Genomic DNA, 13,541 nt, shown 5'->3' with positions numbered 1-13,541 from the left:
ACTAAAAATTAATCTGTAATCACATTTATTTTTAACCTTTATTTGATCATTCACTTCATAGAAGAGTGATGATTTATTCCCAAATAAGTTTATATAGCATGTTGTAAAAATGTTTTTTATGATGATAATTATAATCCTTGTTCTTACTGTTAAAAGTGGCTACCTTTCAAGAAAGGGATGAGGAAGGGAGAGCAAAAAGGATTTTACTTTTAACTTTGTATCTTCTATATAGTTTAAATTTTCTAACCATGTACATATATTATTCTAAATAAAGTCATTTAGAGTTACTTAAGCAGGGATGAGTAAATACAAATAAAGAGCTTAGAAAAGTGCCTGCACACAGCATTCAGTAAGTGTTTGCCATTATTATCGTTATGGTTCATTAAAATTTTTTTCTTTCTGTATCTCTCGGTTTAAAAATAATAAAGAGTTTATTATTAAAAAATAAACTTGGGAGTTCCCTGGTGGCGCAGTGGATGACACTCTGCGCTCCCAATGCAGGGGCCCCGGGTTCGATCCCTGGTCAGGGAACTAGATCCCACACGCATGCCGCAACTAAGGAGCCTGCCTGCTGCAACTAAGACCCGCAACCAAAAACAAAAAACTTGTTGAGAATCATAGCTTTATGTAATTATTAAGATATAACACAATCTTATCCTTGATTTAAAATATGTTGTTCCAGATTTCTTCTTCTTGCCTAATATAACATAATCAATAACCCAGGGACATTTTTTTTTAACATCTTTATTGGAGTATAATTGCTTTACAATGGTATGCTAGTTTCTGCTTTATAACAAAGTGAATCAGCTATACATATACATATATCCCCAAATCTCCTCCCTCTTGCGTCTCCCTCCCACCCTCCCTATCCCACCCCTCTAGGTGGTCACAAAGCACCGAACTGATCTCCCTGTGCTATGTGGCTGCTTCCCACTAGCTATTTATTTTACATTTGGTAGTGTATATATGTCCATGACACTGTCTCACTTCGTCCCGGCTTACCCTTCCCCCTCCCCGTGTCCTCAAGTCCATTCTCTACGTCTGCGTCTTTATTCCTGTCCTGCCCCTAGACCCAGGGACATTTAAAAAATGAATCTTCTTAAAAGATTCAGAGCAGGGACTTCCCTGGGGGCACAGTGGTTAAGAACCCGCCTGCCAATGCAGGGGACACGGGTTCGAGCCCTGGTCCAGGAGGATCCCACATGCCGCAGAGGAACTAAGCCCATGCGCCATGACTACTGAGCCTGCACTCTAGAGCCCGTGAGCCACGACTACTGAGCCTGTGCTCTAGAGCCTGCGAGCCACAACTACTGAGCCCGTGTGCCACAACTACTGAAGCCCGCACGCCTAGAGCCTGTGCTCTGCAACAAAAGAAGCCACCGCGATAAGAAGCCCGCGCACCGCAACGAAGAGTAGCCCCCGCTCTCTGCAACTAGAGAAAGCCCACGCACAGCAACAAAAACCCAAAGCAGCCAAAAATAAATAAATTTATTAAAAAACAAAAAAAGATTCAGAGAAAAGTACAAAACAATAGAAGAAAGCCCAAGAGAGAAAGAGAATTAATGAATGTGTTTTCAGAGAATATACAGTCTGCTTTCTGCTACTTAACAACCACACGGGACTAAAAATCAAAAAACCAAAAACAAGGACGAAAGATGTTTTCAACATACCCTCAAGGCAGGAACAAGATGAGAAAGACTGTCTCGGAGGTAGGCATAGTGTCTGAAGGTATGATCTGAGAACAATGCAGGCATTGTTGGACAGGTTTTAGCAGCATTGAAAATAAGAACCAAAACTGCAATGTCTGATAAATAAGTGGGTTAAGTAAACTCGGAGGTATAAAAGGTTGAGCTTGGCCAGAATTTGGTGCCTCTATTTCTAACCCCCCAAATTCCTGTTAAATGACAACAATTTTCTAACAAAGAAATGCAAATTCAAAGAGATACATTACCTCACTCCAAATTACCCCAATTACCCCTCCAATTACCAAAGAAAGGTTTTTTAAAATAATGCCTGCTGCCGAGAATACTAACAAATAAGAACTTCTGGTACAATGCCTACTAAAGTATATACTGGCACAATCCCTTTGAATAATAATTTGGTACTAGATATGAGTCTTATGAATGTTGAGTAAGTCCACATCTCAAAATCAAATAGCAGAGAATCATTTACAATAGCAAATAATCAGTAACAACCTAAATGTCCAAAAACAGGAGAATGATTAAATAACTTGTGTTTCATCTACTTGATGGAGTATTACACAATCGTTAAAAATTATCTTTATAAAAGATTTTTAATATTGTATCATAAGCATTTTGTCATAAGTGAAAAAAGCAGACTCTAAAATGTATAGACAATATGACAGCAGCTATCTATCATCAAATGTTTGTTGATGAAATAAAATGTTAAAAAATAAAATGACAGCAAAATCCCAAACCCAAGCTTTTAAAAAGGGAGGAGGAAACACACCAAAATATTAAGTCAATTACATTGGCTAGTAAGACTCTGGGTGTTACATATGAAATTTCCTCTTTCTACTTTTAAAAGTTTTCTTTCTATGTATATTAATTTTGCAACAGAGGGAAAATCAGAAATTTAAAATACAAGATAAACATACCTTCCAATCTTCTGTATGTATCTCTATGGCAGAGCGTGCTATTTGCCTACCCAGTATCCATTGTTCCCTTTTTCCTTACTAATAGAATATTGATTTTATTCCAAATATCCTCTAGCTTCCTGCCTAGAACCTGGACCTGATGACTGGAGCTCTAGCAATAATTTTGAACGACCGAAAATGGCAGAACAGAAAAATGGAAGGAGCCTAGATCACCAAGAGTAATGTGGAACTACTATACCAGACTGCTCACCTCCAGACTTCTTTTACATTGAGGAAAAAAAAAAACTCTAATTAACATTTAAGATACATTTGGGGTAATCTCTGTTATTCACAGCCAAACATATTTCTTAAATAACACAATTCTCCAACTACCCAGAAAAATATCTTAACATTAGGCTTCCAAAAATGTTTAGTATTTTTTTTTAACATGAAAGGGGCTTCAGATTTCAGGGCACTTTAATATGTCCTGTGTGATTTGTAATAACACCTAGCCCACAAGTCTCTCTCTGATGAGCTGAATTTCAAATAGTCATAGTATTGCACCTTTAGAGGTAAGGTCAGGGATGTGCCTTTTTTAGACATAAACACAGAGTCAGGCACTGGTTAGCACATCAATTACACAGATCTTTTAAAAAATTCGCCAAATGCCCTGTGAAAATAAAAAAAAAGAATTAAGAGAGAATACAATGGTCATCACAAAAGCCAGTTATTTGGCTGATCCCTGTATCTCAATAAATACCCCCCTAAACCTCACCAAGGATGTGCTATAGAGTGAAAAGAACCACGGTAGAGTATGGATGTACTGATGTAAATGTATTCCCATTACTGGAAAACAACCCGACAGCATGGCATGCTGCCCAAAGCTATCACAACCCCCCTGAACTTGTATCAGAGCTAGAGTAATCATGCAGCCTAGCTCAGCACATCCCCTCCTTCAGGCTTCAGATCAAATTAAGCATGGAATAAGACACAGGGAAAAGTCCACAGGCTTTAAAACCAAAGATGTCTGTCTGGCTTTGAATCCCAGATTTGCTGCTTAGAGAGTTACTGAGACTCTCTGAGCCTCAGTTCCTCATCTGTAAGCAGGGAATAATACCTCCTTCCAGGGTTGTTTGCAGATCAGTAATAAAAATGTATGAAGTATTTAAACAGTATGTGGAATATAGTAGATGCTCAATAAATGGTTAAAAAAATTAGTATTAGTATTAAATGGCAAACTTGAATTACTGTGAATATAAGAATAAAAGCTGAGGAAAATAACCGTTAGGCTAGCTCAGGATATACTTTTAACTAAAAGAAATGAGAAAGAAAAATAACAGCAAAACAAAACAAAACCCTCAGACCATCCAAGCTACACTGCAGAAAAAGATGCCAAAATTCCCTGCTAAATCAGCAGAGGATACAAGCTGGATCATCCATGTCTGGTTCAGCTGTGTCAAAAAACGGGTGGGTGCTCAGGAGCTCCGGCACCAAGGGAAGCACCAGGGTTGGATGCCGACTTCCCAGAAACTTCAAGCATCTGAAACAAGCAAAATGAAAAACAAGCAAACCTCTTTTTTAAAAAGTACTGGGAATTGGAATCAGAAAACCTGACTCAGAATTACAAATTCTCAACCATCTACTTTTGTTACCTCTATGACTTCAGATAAGTCATTCAATTATTCCGGAACTCAAGTTACTTCATCTAAAAACTTGGTTATTATGAAGACAGAAGAGCTGATATGACAGATATTACTACAGGTTATTTAACTAACAACCATTTCCCCCAGCTTCCTTGCCAAGAGAACCCTGATTTTACTCAGGTATCAGGTAAGTAGCAAAGTGCTCAATGAAGGTAGGCCTAGACCAAGGGCTCAAGCACAACTGGTCTAAACTCATCATGGCAATCTCAAGCCCATTTTACAGAGACTGCTTTGCAGGTAGTCAAGTAACCCAGTTCTGGTCAATGGAACAAGAGGGGAAGTCTGCTGGGGAGCTTCTCAGGAATGTTTTCCTAATCAAACGAAGTGCATACAAATGAACATATCTACGAAACGTAAACAGACTCACAGATACAGAGAACAGATTTGTGGTTGCCAAGGGGGAAGGGGGGTGGGGGAGGGAAGTATTGGGAGTTTGGGATTAGCAAATGCAAACTATTATATATAGGATGGATAAACAAGGTCCTACTGTATAGCACAGGGAACTATATTCAATATCCTGTGATAAACCATAATGGGAAAGAAAATGAAAAATAATATACATATATGTATAACTGAATCACTTTGCTGTACAGCAGAAATTAACACAACATTGTAAATCAACTATACTTCAATAAAATTTTAAAAAAAGAGAAGTGCATGGAGGGAATGTCCTTTTCTTTCTGTCTTAAGATATTGTCTTATGAGGTAGCCATCTTGCAACTATGAGGAGAAAGCCAAGAGAACTGCAAAGAAATCAACCAGAGTACTAGCCCTGTTAAGCTGTTGAATGACCAATCCTGAAATCAACTTTCTGACTTCTTGTTATGCAAAAAAATTAGACCTTACTGTTTAAGCCACTTTTAATCAGATTTTCTGTTACTTGTAGACAAAAGCATTCTAACTGATATCCTGGGTGAAGTTCTAGAATCAGAAGAGATCTGATCTGAAACAGGAAACTTAATAACTCTGTGGCCTTGAGCAGATATATTTCTACCTACAAATGAGATTAAATATAATTACCTCATACAGTTGCTATAAGGATTAAATGAGATAATGAATGAAAAGCACTTAGCAAGGTGTCTGCCATTATATAATAAGAACTCAATTAACTATTAGTTAGCTATTATTAATTGGCTATTAGTTAACTACTATGACTACATGAAGGCCCTTTATAAGTTATAAAGAACTACATGTGTGCTGGTATTTATGCTTTTTTGTTATTTTTAATTAAGTTCTGGTGTAGAAGGTGTGTTGAATTGAAAATAAATATAAACCTTAATTTAATGTTCTCACTGAGTTTATAATCTAACTGAGGCAAAGATGACTAACACTATAAGGTAATGAACTATCAAATGAATGATACCCTGCTTTCTACCTGTCAAAGGTAGAAGGGATCACTATGATCGGAGAAAGTTGCACAAAGAAGATGGGACTTCACCAAGGACTGGAGAATAAGATCAGCAAAAGAGAGAAAACAAACCCCATGAACAAACTGAAGGCTATATGGGGTATGAAAGGCATCACATTTAAAACACTTGATACTGTTAGGAAAGTACACTTTTCTCCAGTTCTGTCTTAAAGAACTTAATTCACTAGTTTTCTGACCTCTCTCAGCCCATTTACTCACTGTGCCTCAGGGGACATTGTATCCCCACATCCCAAATGACTGAGTGCTCCTTGAAGACAATCAATAAATGTACAATGAATTGAGCTGAACTGGACTGAACAAACATGAAGAAATGGCAAAACAGAAAACCAGGTATCGAAAATGTTACCTAGAGCAAGATTCCCTGGCATTTTTAGTTCTTAGTATGTCTTCCAAGCACCTGATTTGACCCACAGTTTTTCAACTTTTAATAACAATTTTTTTTGGAAATAAATAAATCATATATTTGCAGTGATCTCATCACATAAGCTCACTGAAATATGTGGATACAACAACGCACATTTTATATTAAATGTATGCAAGTAGCTCCTCAAACAGCAATTCATGAACAGTGTTAAGCTTGACTCTAGCCAGTAAAGCTAGAGGTAATCAGGGGAAAATATGATTGTGATTCTCCATCTGAAGACCAAATACTCACCCTCCCTCTAATCTCTACAATGATGGAAACAGACAAAGAGTGACTAACACTATATAAGAGGAAAAGGAAATCTAATCAACTCATCTCTGTACCTCCAAAACTTACCACAGGGCTTGGCACATAGTAAGCACATAGCAGGCACATAATATTTGCTAGGTGGATGGATGAACAAATGAATAACCTAAAATGTGATATTCAATTTAGGAACCAGACTCTTGAGAGTATAGTTATGTTGAATCAGGTTTCTAAATTGAAGACAAAATTGAAGGCCATACCCCAATCTATGATGATCCACTAAATAATGTCAACATTGTACATTTACCATATTATCAGACTCAGCGAACAAATGAGCAAAAAAAATCCTTACTTCCATATGGAGTCCCTATCAGTAGGGTACTTGGTTAAATTTTTCAGCAGCTCCACCAGTGCAAGATGAATCCCTTCTTTGGTTGAAACATTAGTGCAGCATAAGAGTTCATGAAGAGCCTCTCTAATATCTCTGGATGAATCCTTAAAAAAAAAAAAAAAGGTAATAATAATAATAGCAGTCACTATGGATTAGCTATTATGGAGGAGTATACAAGTTAAAGTGGGAGTACAGGGTAAAGAACTTCTCAATTTTTCAGAAAGGGGAGGGGCTAGTATTCACAGAGGAGGAAAAATTTGAAATGATATTTGAAGAATTCATTCATTTGTTCATTCATTAATCTGTACACTCAACATTTACTGAACACTTACTAAACAGTCAACATTTATCAGCACCTACTATGTACCAAGTGCTAGGGATACAGCAGTAATTAAAATTGAATCCCTGCTCTCAGGAGTTTCCTTCTAGTGAAAAGACAAAAATGAATAACTAAATATATAGGTCAGATATGAGAAACTATAAAGCAGGTTAAGGTTAAGAGTGCTAGGATAGGTGGGGTATTTTACATGGCATAATCAAAGGGAACAGCAAACATAAAGGCCATGAGGTGAAAGCATGCTGAAAAATAGCAGTGTGGCTACAGCAGAGTAAACAAAAAGAGAGTAGGTACCAGATGATGTTAGAGAGTGGCCTCTTCCCTCTCCAATACTTTCTGCTCAACCTCACTAAAATGATTAGAAAAGCTCACCAACAACTTCTTAATGCTAATGTAAACGAAAACATATCAGTTTTACTCTTATTTGATATCTCCATAGCATTTTTTGCCCGTTCTTTAAAACTTTTTAATATAGACAATTTGAAACATATGTAAAAGTAGAGATAATTCCCCAGTTTCAACGATTAACTCATAGCCAATCTTGCTTCATCTATACCTTTACCCACTCCTCCCAGATTATTTTGAAGCCAATCAGAGAAATCATAGCATTTTGTTGGTAAATATTTCCATAATACCTCTTTTTAAAAATGATTATTTTTTTAAAAACCCACAAAACCAATATCATGCCTAAAATTTTAATAATTCTTTAATATCAAATATCCACTCCATAATAAAATTTCCCTGACTCAAAAAGTTTTTATTTGCTCTAATCAGGCTCCAAGAACGTCCGCACATTGCAATTGGGTAATATGTCCCTTAAGTATCTTTTAATACATAAAATCTCTTTATATCTCACTTTTTTTTCCCCTTGCAATTTCTCCCCTGTATATCCTGAGATGGTAGTTTGATTAAGAGGCTTAATCACATTTAGGTTTAATTTTTTTATAAGACCACTTCATAGGTAGTACTGTGTACCTCCCTCAGGAACTATATTTTTCTTTTTGTGATATTAGTTACCACTGAAGATCACTGCCTAGATCTAGTAATTCATTAAAGTTGTAAAACAATGATATATAAATTCTATCATTCCTCTTCATTCATCAACTGGAATACTTCTACAAAGAGAAACTTCCCCTTATCAACTAGCTGGTTGTCTTGAAGTTCTATCTGTATAGGAAAAGGAAGGATAAATGCTTGATTCCTTAATTTACCAGTTTTCAAAATAATGAGTTGATTACTAAGCCTCTTCTAAAGGTGACTAATGCAGTGTTTTGTTTTTGAATTATTATAAAATCATGGGTTTCAACATATTTGCAGTTGTAATCCTTAATGATATGTTTCACCTTTGGCCAGTGTGAGTCTATTTAAGTTATCTCCTGGGTCTTTTTGATATAAGCCTAGAGGTCTTTGATAGCTAATGTCTGCTTTCTGTATGACAAGACAGTACAAGGTCATCTTGTTACGTTTCCTACACCACACTTGGAATCAGCCATTTCTCTTTGGAATTTTGGTTCCTTTTAGTGGGAAATGGGATCTCCAAAGCATTTTTTAAAAAGTCAGGTTTGAGAATTCCCTGGCGGTCCGGTGGTTAGGCCTCCACACTCTCACTGCCGAGGGCCTGCGTTCAATCCCTGGTCAGAGAATTAAGATCCCACAAGCCACATGGCTTGGCCAAAAAAAAAAAAAAAAGTCAGGTTTACTGACATATAATTTACATTCTGTAAAATTCATCCTTTTTAGTGTACACTTCCATGAGTTTAACAAATGCATATAGTTATGTAACCACCATGACAATCAAGATATAAAACACTTGAATCACCCAAACACTTCCCTCGTGTCCCTTTCTAGTCTACCCCTCACCCCCAGCCTCTGGCAACCACTGATACATTTTCTGCTACAGTTTTGTCTTTTCCAAAATGTCATATAAATGAAATCACAGAGTATGCTGCTTCTTGTGTCTGGCTACTTTCACTTAGCATAATGCATTTGAGATTCATCCATGTTGTTATGTGTATCAGCAGCTATTCCTTTTTATTACTGAGTAGTAATCCATTGTATAGATGTACCATAGTTAATTTATCCATTCACCAACTGAAGGATTTTGTGTTGTTTCCAGTTTGGGACTATTATAAATAAAGCTGTGATAAACATTTGCATACAGGTCTTTGTGTGAACGTGAGTTTTCAGTTTTCTTTAGTAAATACTTCAGAGCGGGACTGTGGGGTCATATGTTAAGTGTATATTTAACTTTATAAGAAGCTGTCACAGTAGTTTCCAAAGTGGCTCTACCATTTTGCATTTCCATCAGCAGTATATGAAAAGTGCCAGTTGTTCCCCATCTTCACAGCACTTGATATTGTCAGGGTTTCTTTTGTTTGTTTGTTTTTATCCATTCTAACAGATGTGTCGTTGTAATTTCTCACTATTGTTTTGTTTGTTTGGCCGCGCGGTACAGCTTGCAGGATCTTAGTTCCCTGAACAGGGATTGAACCCGGGCCCTCAGCAGTGAAAGCCCAGAGACCTAACCACTGGACTGCTGGTGAATCCCCTCACTATTGTTTTAATCTGCATTTCTCTAATGACTAATGATGTTAAGCATGTTTTCACATGCTTATTTATTATTTGTCACTGCTATCTTCTTTGCTTAAGTGTCTGTTCAAATCTTTTGCTCATTTTTTAATTGGGTGGTGTGCTTTCTTATTATTGAATATATATTCTTTTTATTTTTCTATTTTTTTTGGCCGTGCCGCATGGCTTGTGGGATCTTAGTTCCCCAACCAAGAATTAAACCCGGGCCCTTGGCAGTGAAATTGAGGAGCCCCAACCATTGGACTGCCAGGGAATTCCTGGAGAATTTTTAATATATTCTTTATCAGATGTGTGTTTTGCAAATATTTTCTCCCAGTCTGTGGTATGTCTTTTCAAAAAAAATTTTTTTTTTGGCTTAGAAAAACAGAAATTTATTGTCTGAGCTCTAGAGGCTTGACGTCCAAAATCAAGATATAAGCAGAGTTGGTTCCTTCTGAGGGCTGCGACACAGAATCTATTCCACAACCCCCCTCCTAGCTTGTGGTAACCTTACATTCCTTGTATGGCCTTGTAGATGGCATTCTCTCTGTGTTTTCACATTGTCTTCCCGCTATGTGCATTTCTGTATCCAAATCTACCCCCTCCCTTTTTCTGGTACAGTTTACATATCAAAGCCATTATATGTGTTTGATTTGGTCCCATTATCTCTTTACTGTGGTCAAATATATATAACATAAAATTTACCACTTTAAGTAAATGTACATTTTAAGTGTACAGTTCTATGGCACTTATATTCACACTGTTGTGTTATCTTTAAAATTTCTTAAAAGTGTCTCTTTGAAGAATTTTTTTATTTGATAAGTCCAGTTTATCTAGTTATTTCTTTCATAGATTAAGTTTTTGGTGTCGTATCTAAGAAATCTTTGTCTAAGACAAGGTCACAAATATTTCTCCTAAAAGTTTTATACTTTTAAGTTTTACTTAATACATGAAAGAAATCAAACTAAAAAATTTAAAAGACACATCCATAACTACATAACAAAATCTAAGAATCAGAGGACTCTTCCTTGAAGCTCAGTTGGAGACATGCCTTCTTTATTCTCCAGGCACCCTCTTTTATCCTGCAATTCTCTCATTTCTTTACCCTATACAATTAGGGGGGCCCACTTCTCAATAAACACATCTGACCATGTCATCCCCCCATTCAGTAACCTCATTTGGCTTCCCGCCACCCCTAGGATAACACTGAGGCTCCTCAGCATAGCACACAGGCCCTTTACAATTGGTTCCCTACTGACCTCTCCTGTTTCACCTCCCACCCCTTCTCCCTCACAGCCACATGTGAACTTCTTAATGTTCCCTGTCCAGGTCGTGCCATTTCACACCCCACCCCCCCAGCCTTTACCTGCGGTCATATGCTATCCTTCTGGTGAGAATGTCATCCCTTACCTTACTTTTGATACGATCTTGTAATTATGGTTTATATTGCTGTCTTCTCTATAAAACTGAGCAACTCAGAGGCAAGAGGACTGTCCATCTCAACATCCTCAGAACCTAATACAGAACCTGGCTCAGGAAAAATCAGTAAATGTTTCTTGAATGACTTTCTGAGGCATACCTGAGAGACACTGCAAGTTTGGTTCCAGACTACCACAACAAAGCGAATATCACAATAAAGCAGGTCATAAATTTTCTGGTTTCCCAGTACATATAGAAGTTATGCTTATACTATACTATAGTCTAGTAAGTATGCAATAGCATTATATCTAAACAAACAATATACATACCTTAATTTAAAAATACTTTATTGTTAAAAATGCTAACCATCAACTGAGCCTCAGCAAGTCATTATCTTTTTGCAATAGGAACATCAAAGATCACTGATCACAGATCACCATCACAAATACAATGATAATGAAAAAGTCTGAAATACTGAAAGAATTACCAAAATGTGACACAGAGACATGAAGTGAGCTGTGGGAAAAATGGCACCAATAGGTTGGGGGTGCAGGGGAAAGAAAAAAAAAACAGGACCGATAGACTTGCTCCATGCAGGGTTTCCACAAACCTTCAATTTGTAAAAAATACATCTTCAAAGCACAATAAAATGAGGTATGTCTATACTATGAACTACTACCATATGAAGCACTTTACATGAATTCTCTCATTTAATTTTTAAAAGAAACATAAGAATATGTGAAATTATCCTCACTTTAGAGATGAGAAAACCAAGAACCAGAAGGATTAAATAATTTGTCCAAAATTGCAAGGCTGCTAAAATCCTTTAATAGCTTTTAGTTGTTCTAAAGGCTCTGCATGAGCTGGTCCCACCCACCCCCTCCAGCCTAATCTCATACCACACACTAGCTCTGTTACTGCCAGGCCCTCTTTTGGTCCCTCAACTGTGTCATGTTTCCACCCACCACAGTTTCTACACTTCCTGCTCCTCTGCCTGAAATGTCCTTACACCTCACACTCCCAACTCTTCCTGCCAAGTTAGTGCCTTATTCCTCCTTTAGAGCTCAGGTTCAGAAGCTTTTCCTGATTGCTGTACCCCCTCAACTCCTAAAGACCAAGTACCTCTATGAAATACCCCCATGGGACCTCACTTCTTTCTGTCGTGAGCTCCTTATTTCAACTTATATTACACCTTCATTTGTGTCTTATTTGTCTGTCTACGTCATACCTAAATTCTACGGTCCATGAGAGCAGGGCCATGGCTTTTGCTCACTATTGTGTCCCCCTTCGCACAGTGCCTGGCACATAACAGATGGTCAATAAATAATAAAAACAAACAAACAAAGGGAAAAAGGGACCAAAGAGAAGAAATGACAGGTTGATTTGGATCTGTCTGGCTCTGTATGTAGCAGACTTAAATAAGATATAATGCTTCCCATATGAACAAATCTCCACCACTGATAGGAGGCAGCTATATGGATGTACTGGAGAAACAACTGTCAAGTAATAAGAAAACAATTTTGACTTGTGTGTTTCTTAAGAACTTCCCAGTTATACAATTAACCTGTGTAGATTTGTTTTAGGAAATGTTTACTAAGCATCCTCTATGGGCAAGTCACCACATTAAACCCTGAAAGGATACAGTAAAGGGTACAACATGGTCACTCTCCTTAAGGACTTCACAATCTCATCAGGAAGATAAGACAAACATACTAAACCTGACATAAATGGATAAAGTGTGAAAACTACAGTAAGAGACACATGGGCTTGGTACTCAATAATTATGCCTTAAATGAAGGAATGAGGGAAAAAGTCAATTTATTTGATATGAACTTCAAGAAAACTTCAAGAATGAGATATGTTGAAAGCGGTAGATTGTTATGTTATCCTTCTGCATAAAATTTTCCAATGGTATCCCATAATACTTAGAATTAAATCCAAACATCTTACAACAGCCTCCAAGGTACTCCACCTGCCCCTACCCACCTCTCAGACCTCATCTCATACCACTCCTCTACTATCTATGTTCCACCTATACCAGCCTTCTTACTCCTGTTCTGGAAGCACATCAAAGCTCACCTATGCCTTAGAGCCTTTCTACCAGCTATTACTGCCTCTTCCTGAAGGTCCTTCCTCCAACTTTCACATGGCTGGCTTCCTTTTGTCATTTAAGACACAGCACAGGCCCCAGCCACCGGGTGTACCAGCTGTCCTGGTGGACTTGCGTTCCACGGCCCCAGCTGCCTGCTCCTTGTTTGTGTCCTGAAGATTAGTGTGCGAGTTCGTCTGTTTATTAAGATTAAACATGTAAACAAGAACCAAAAAAAAAAGACTCAGCACGGGGACTTCCCTCGTGGCTCAGTGGTTAAGAATCCACCTGCCAATGCAGGGAACACGGGTTTGAGCCCTGGTCTGGGAAGATCCCACA

At 37.6% G+C, this 13,541-nt stretch overlaps 1 protein-coding gene across 1 annotated transcript in view; it reads right to left on the bottom strand.

Moving 5' to 3' along the window:
* The window catches only part of INTS4 (integrator complex subunit 4), a 116,523-nt gene that overhangs the window by 31,249 nt on the left and 71,733 nt on the right, over positions 1 to 13,541 (bottom strand). Inside the window, exons 12-14 of the mRNA XM_061204098.1 lie at positions 6,751 to 6,893; positions 4,021 to 4,136; positions 1,671 to 1,804 (exon numbers count right to left, since the gene is read on the bottom strand). Coding sequence (XP_061060081.1) covers positions 1,671 to 1,804; positions 4,021 to 4,136; positions 6,751 to 6,893 — 393 coding nt within the window. The remainder of the gene's footprint in view (positions 1 to 1,670; positions 1,805 to 4,020; positions 4,137 to 6,750; positions 6,894 to 13,541) is intronic.

This window comes from Eubalaena glacialis, chromosome 10, assembly GCF_028564815.1.
Source record: "Eubalaena glacialis isolate mEubGla1 chromosome 10, mEubGla1.1.hap2.+ XY, whole genome shotgun sequence".
Classification (NCBI taxonomy): Eukaryota; Metazoa; Chordata; class Mammalia; order Artiodactyla; family Balaenidae; genus Eubalaena; species Eubalaena glacialis.
This window is presented reverse-complemented; position numbering and strand designations above follow the sequence as displayed.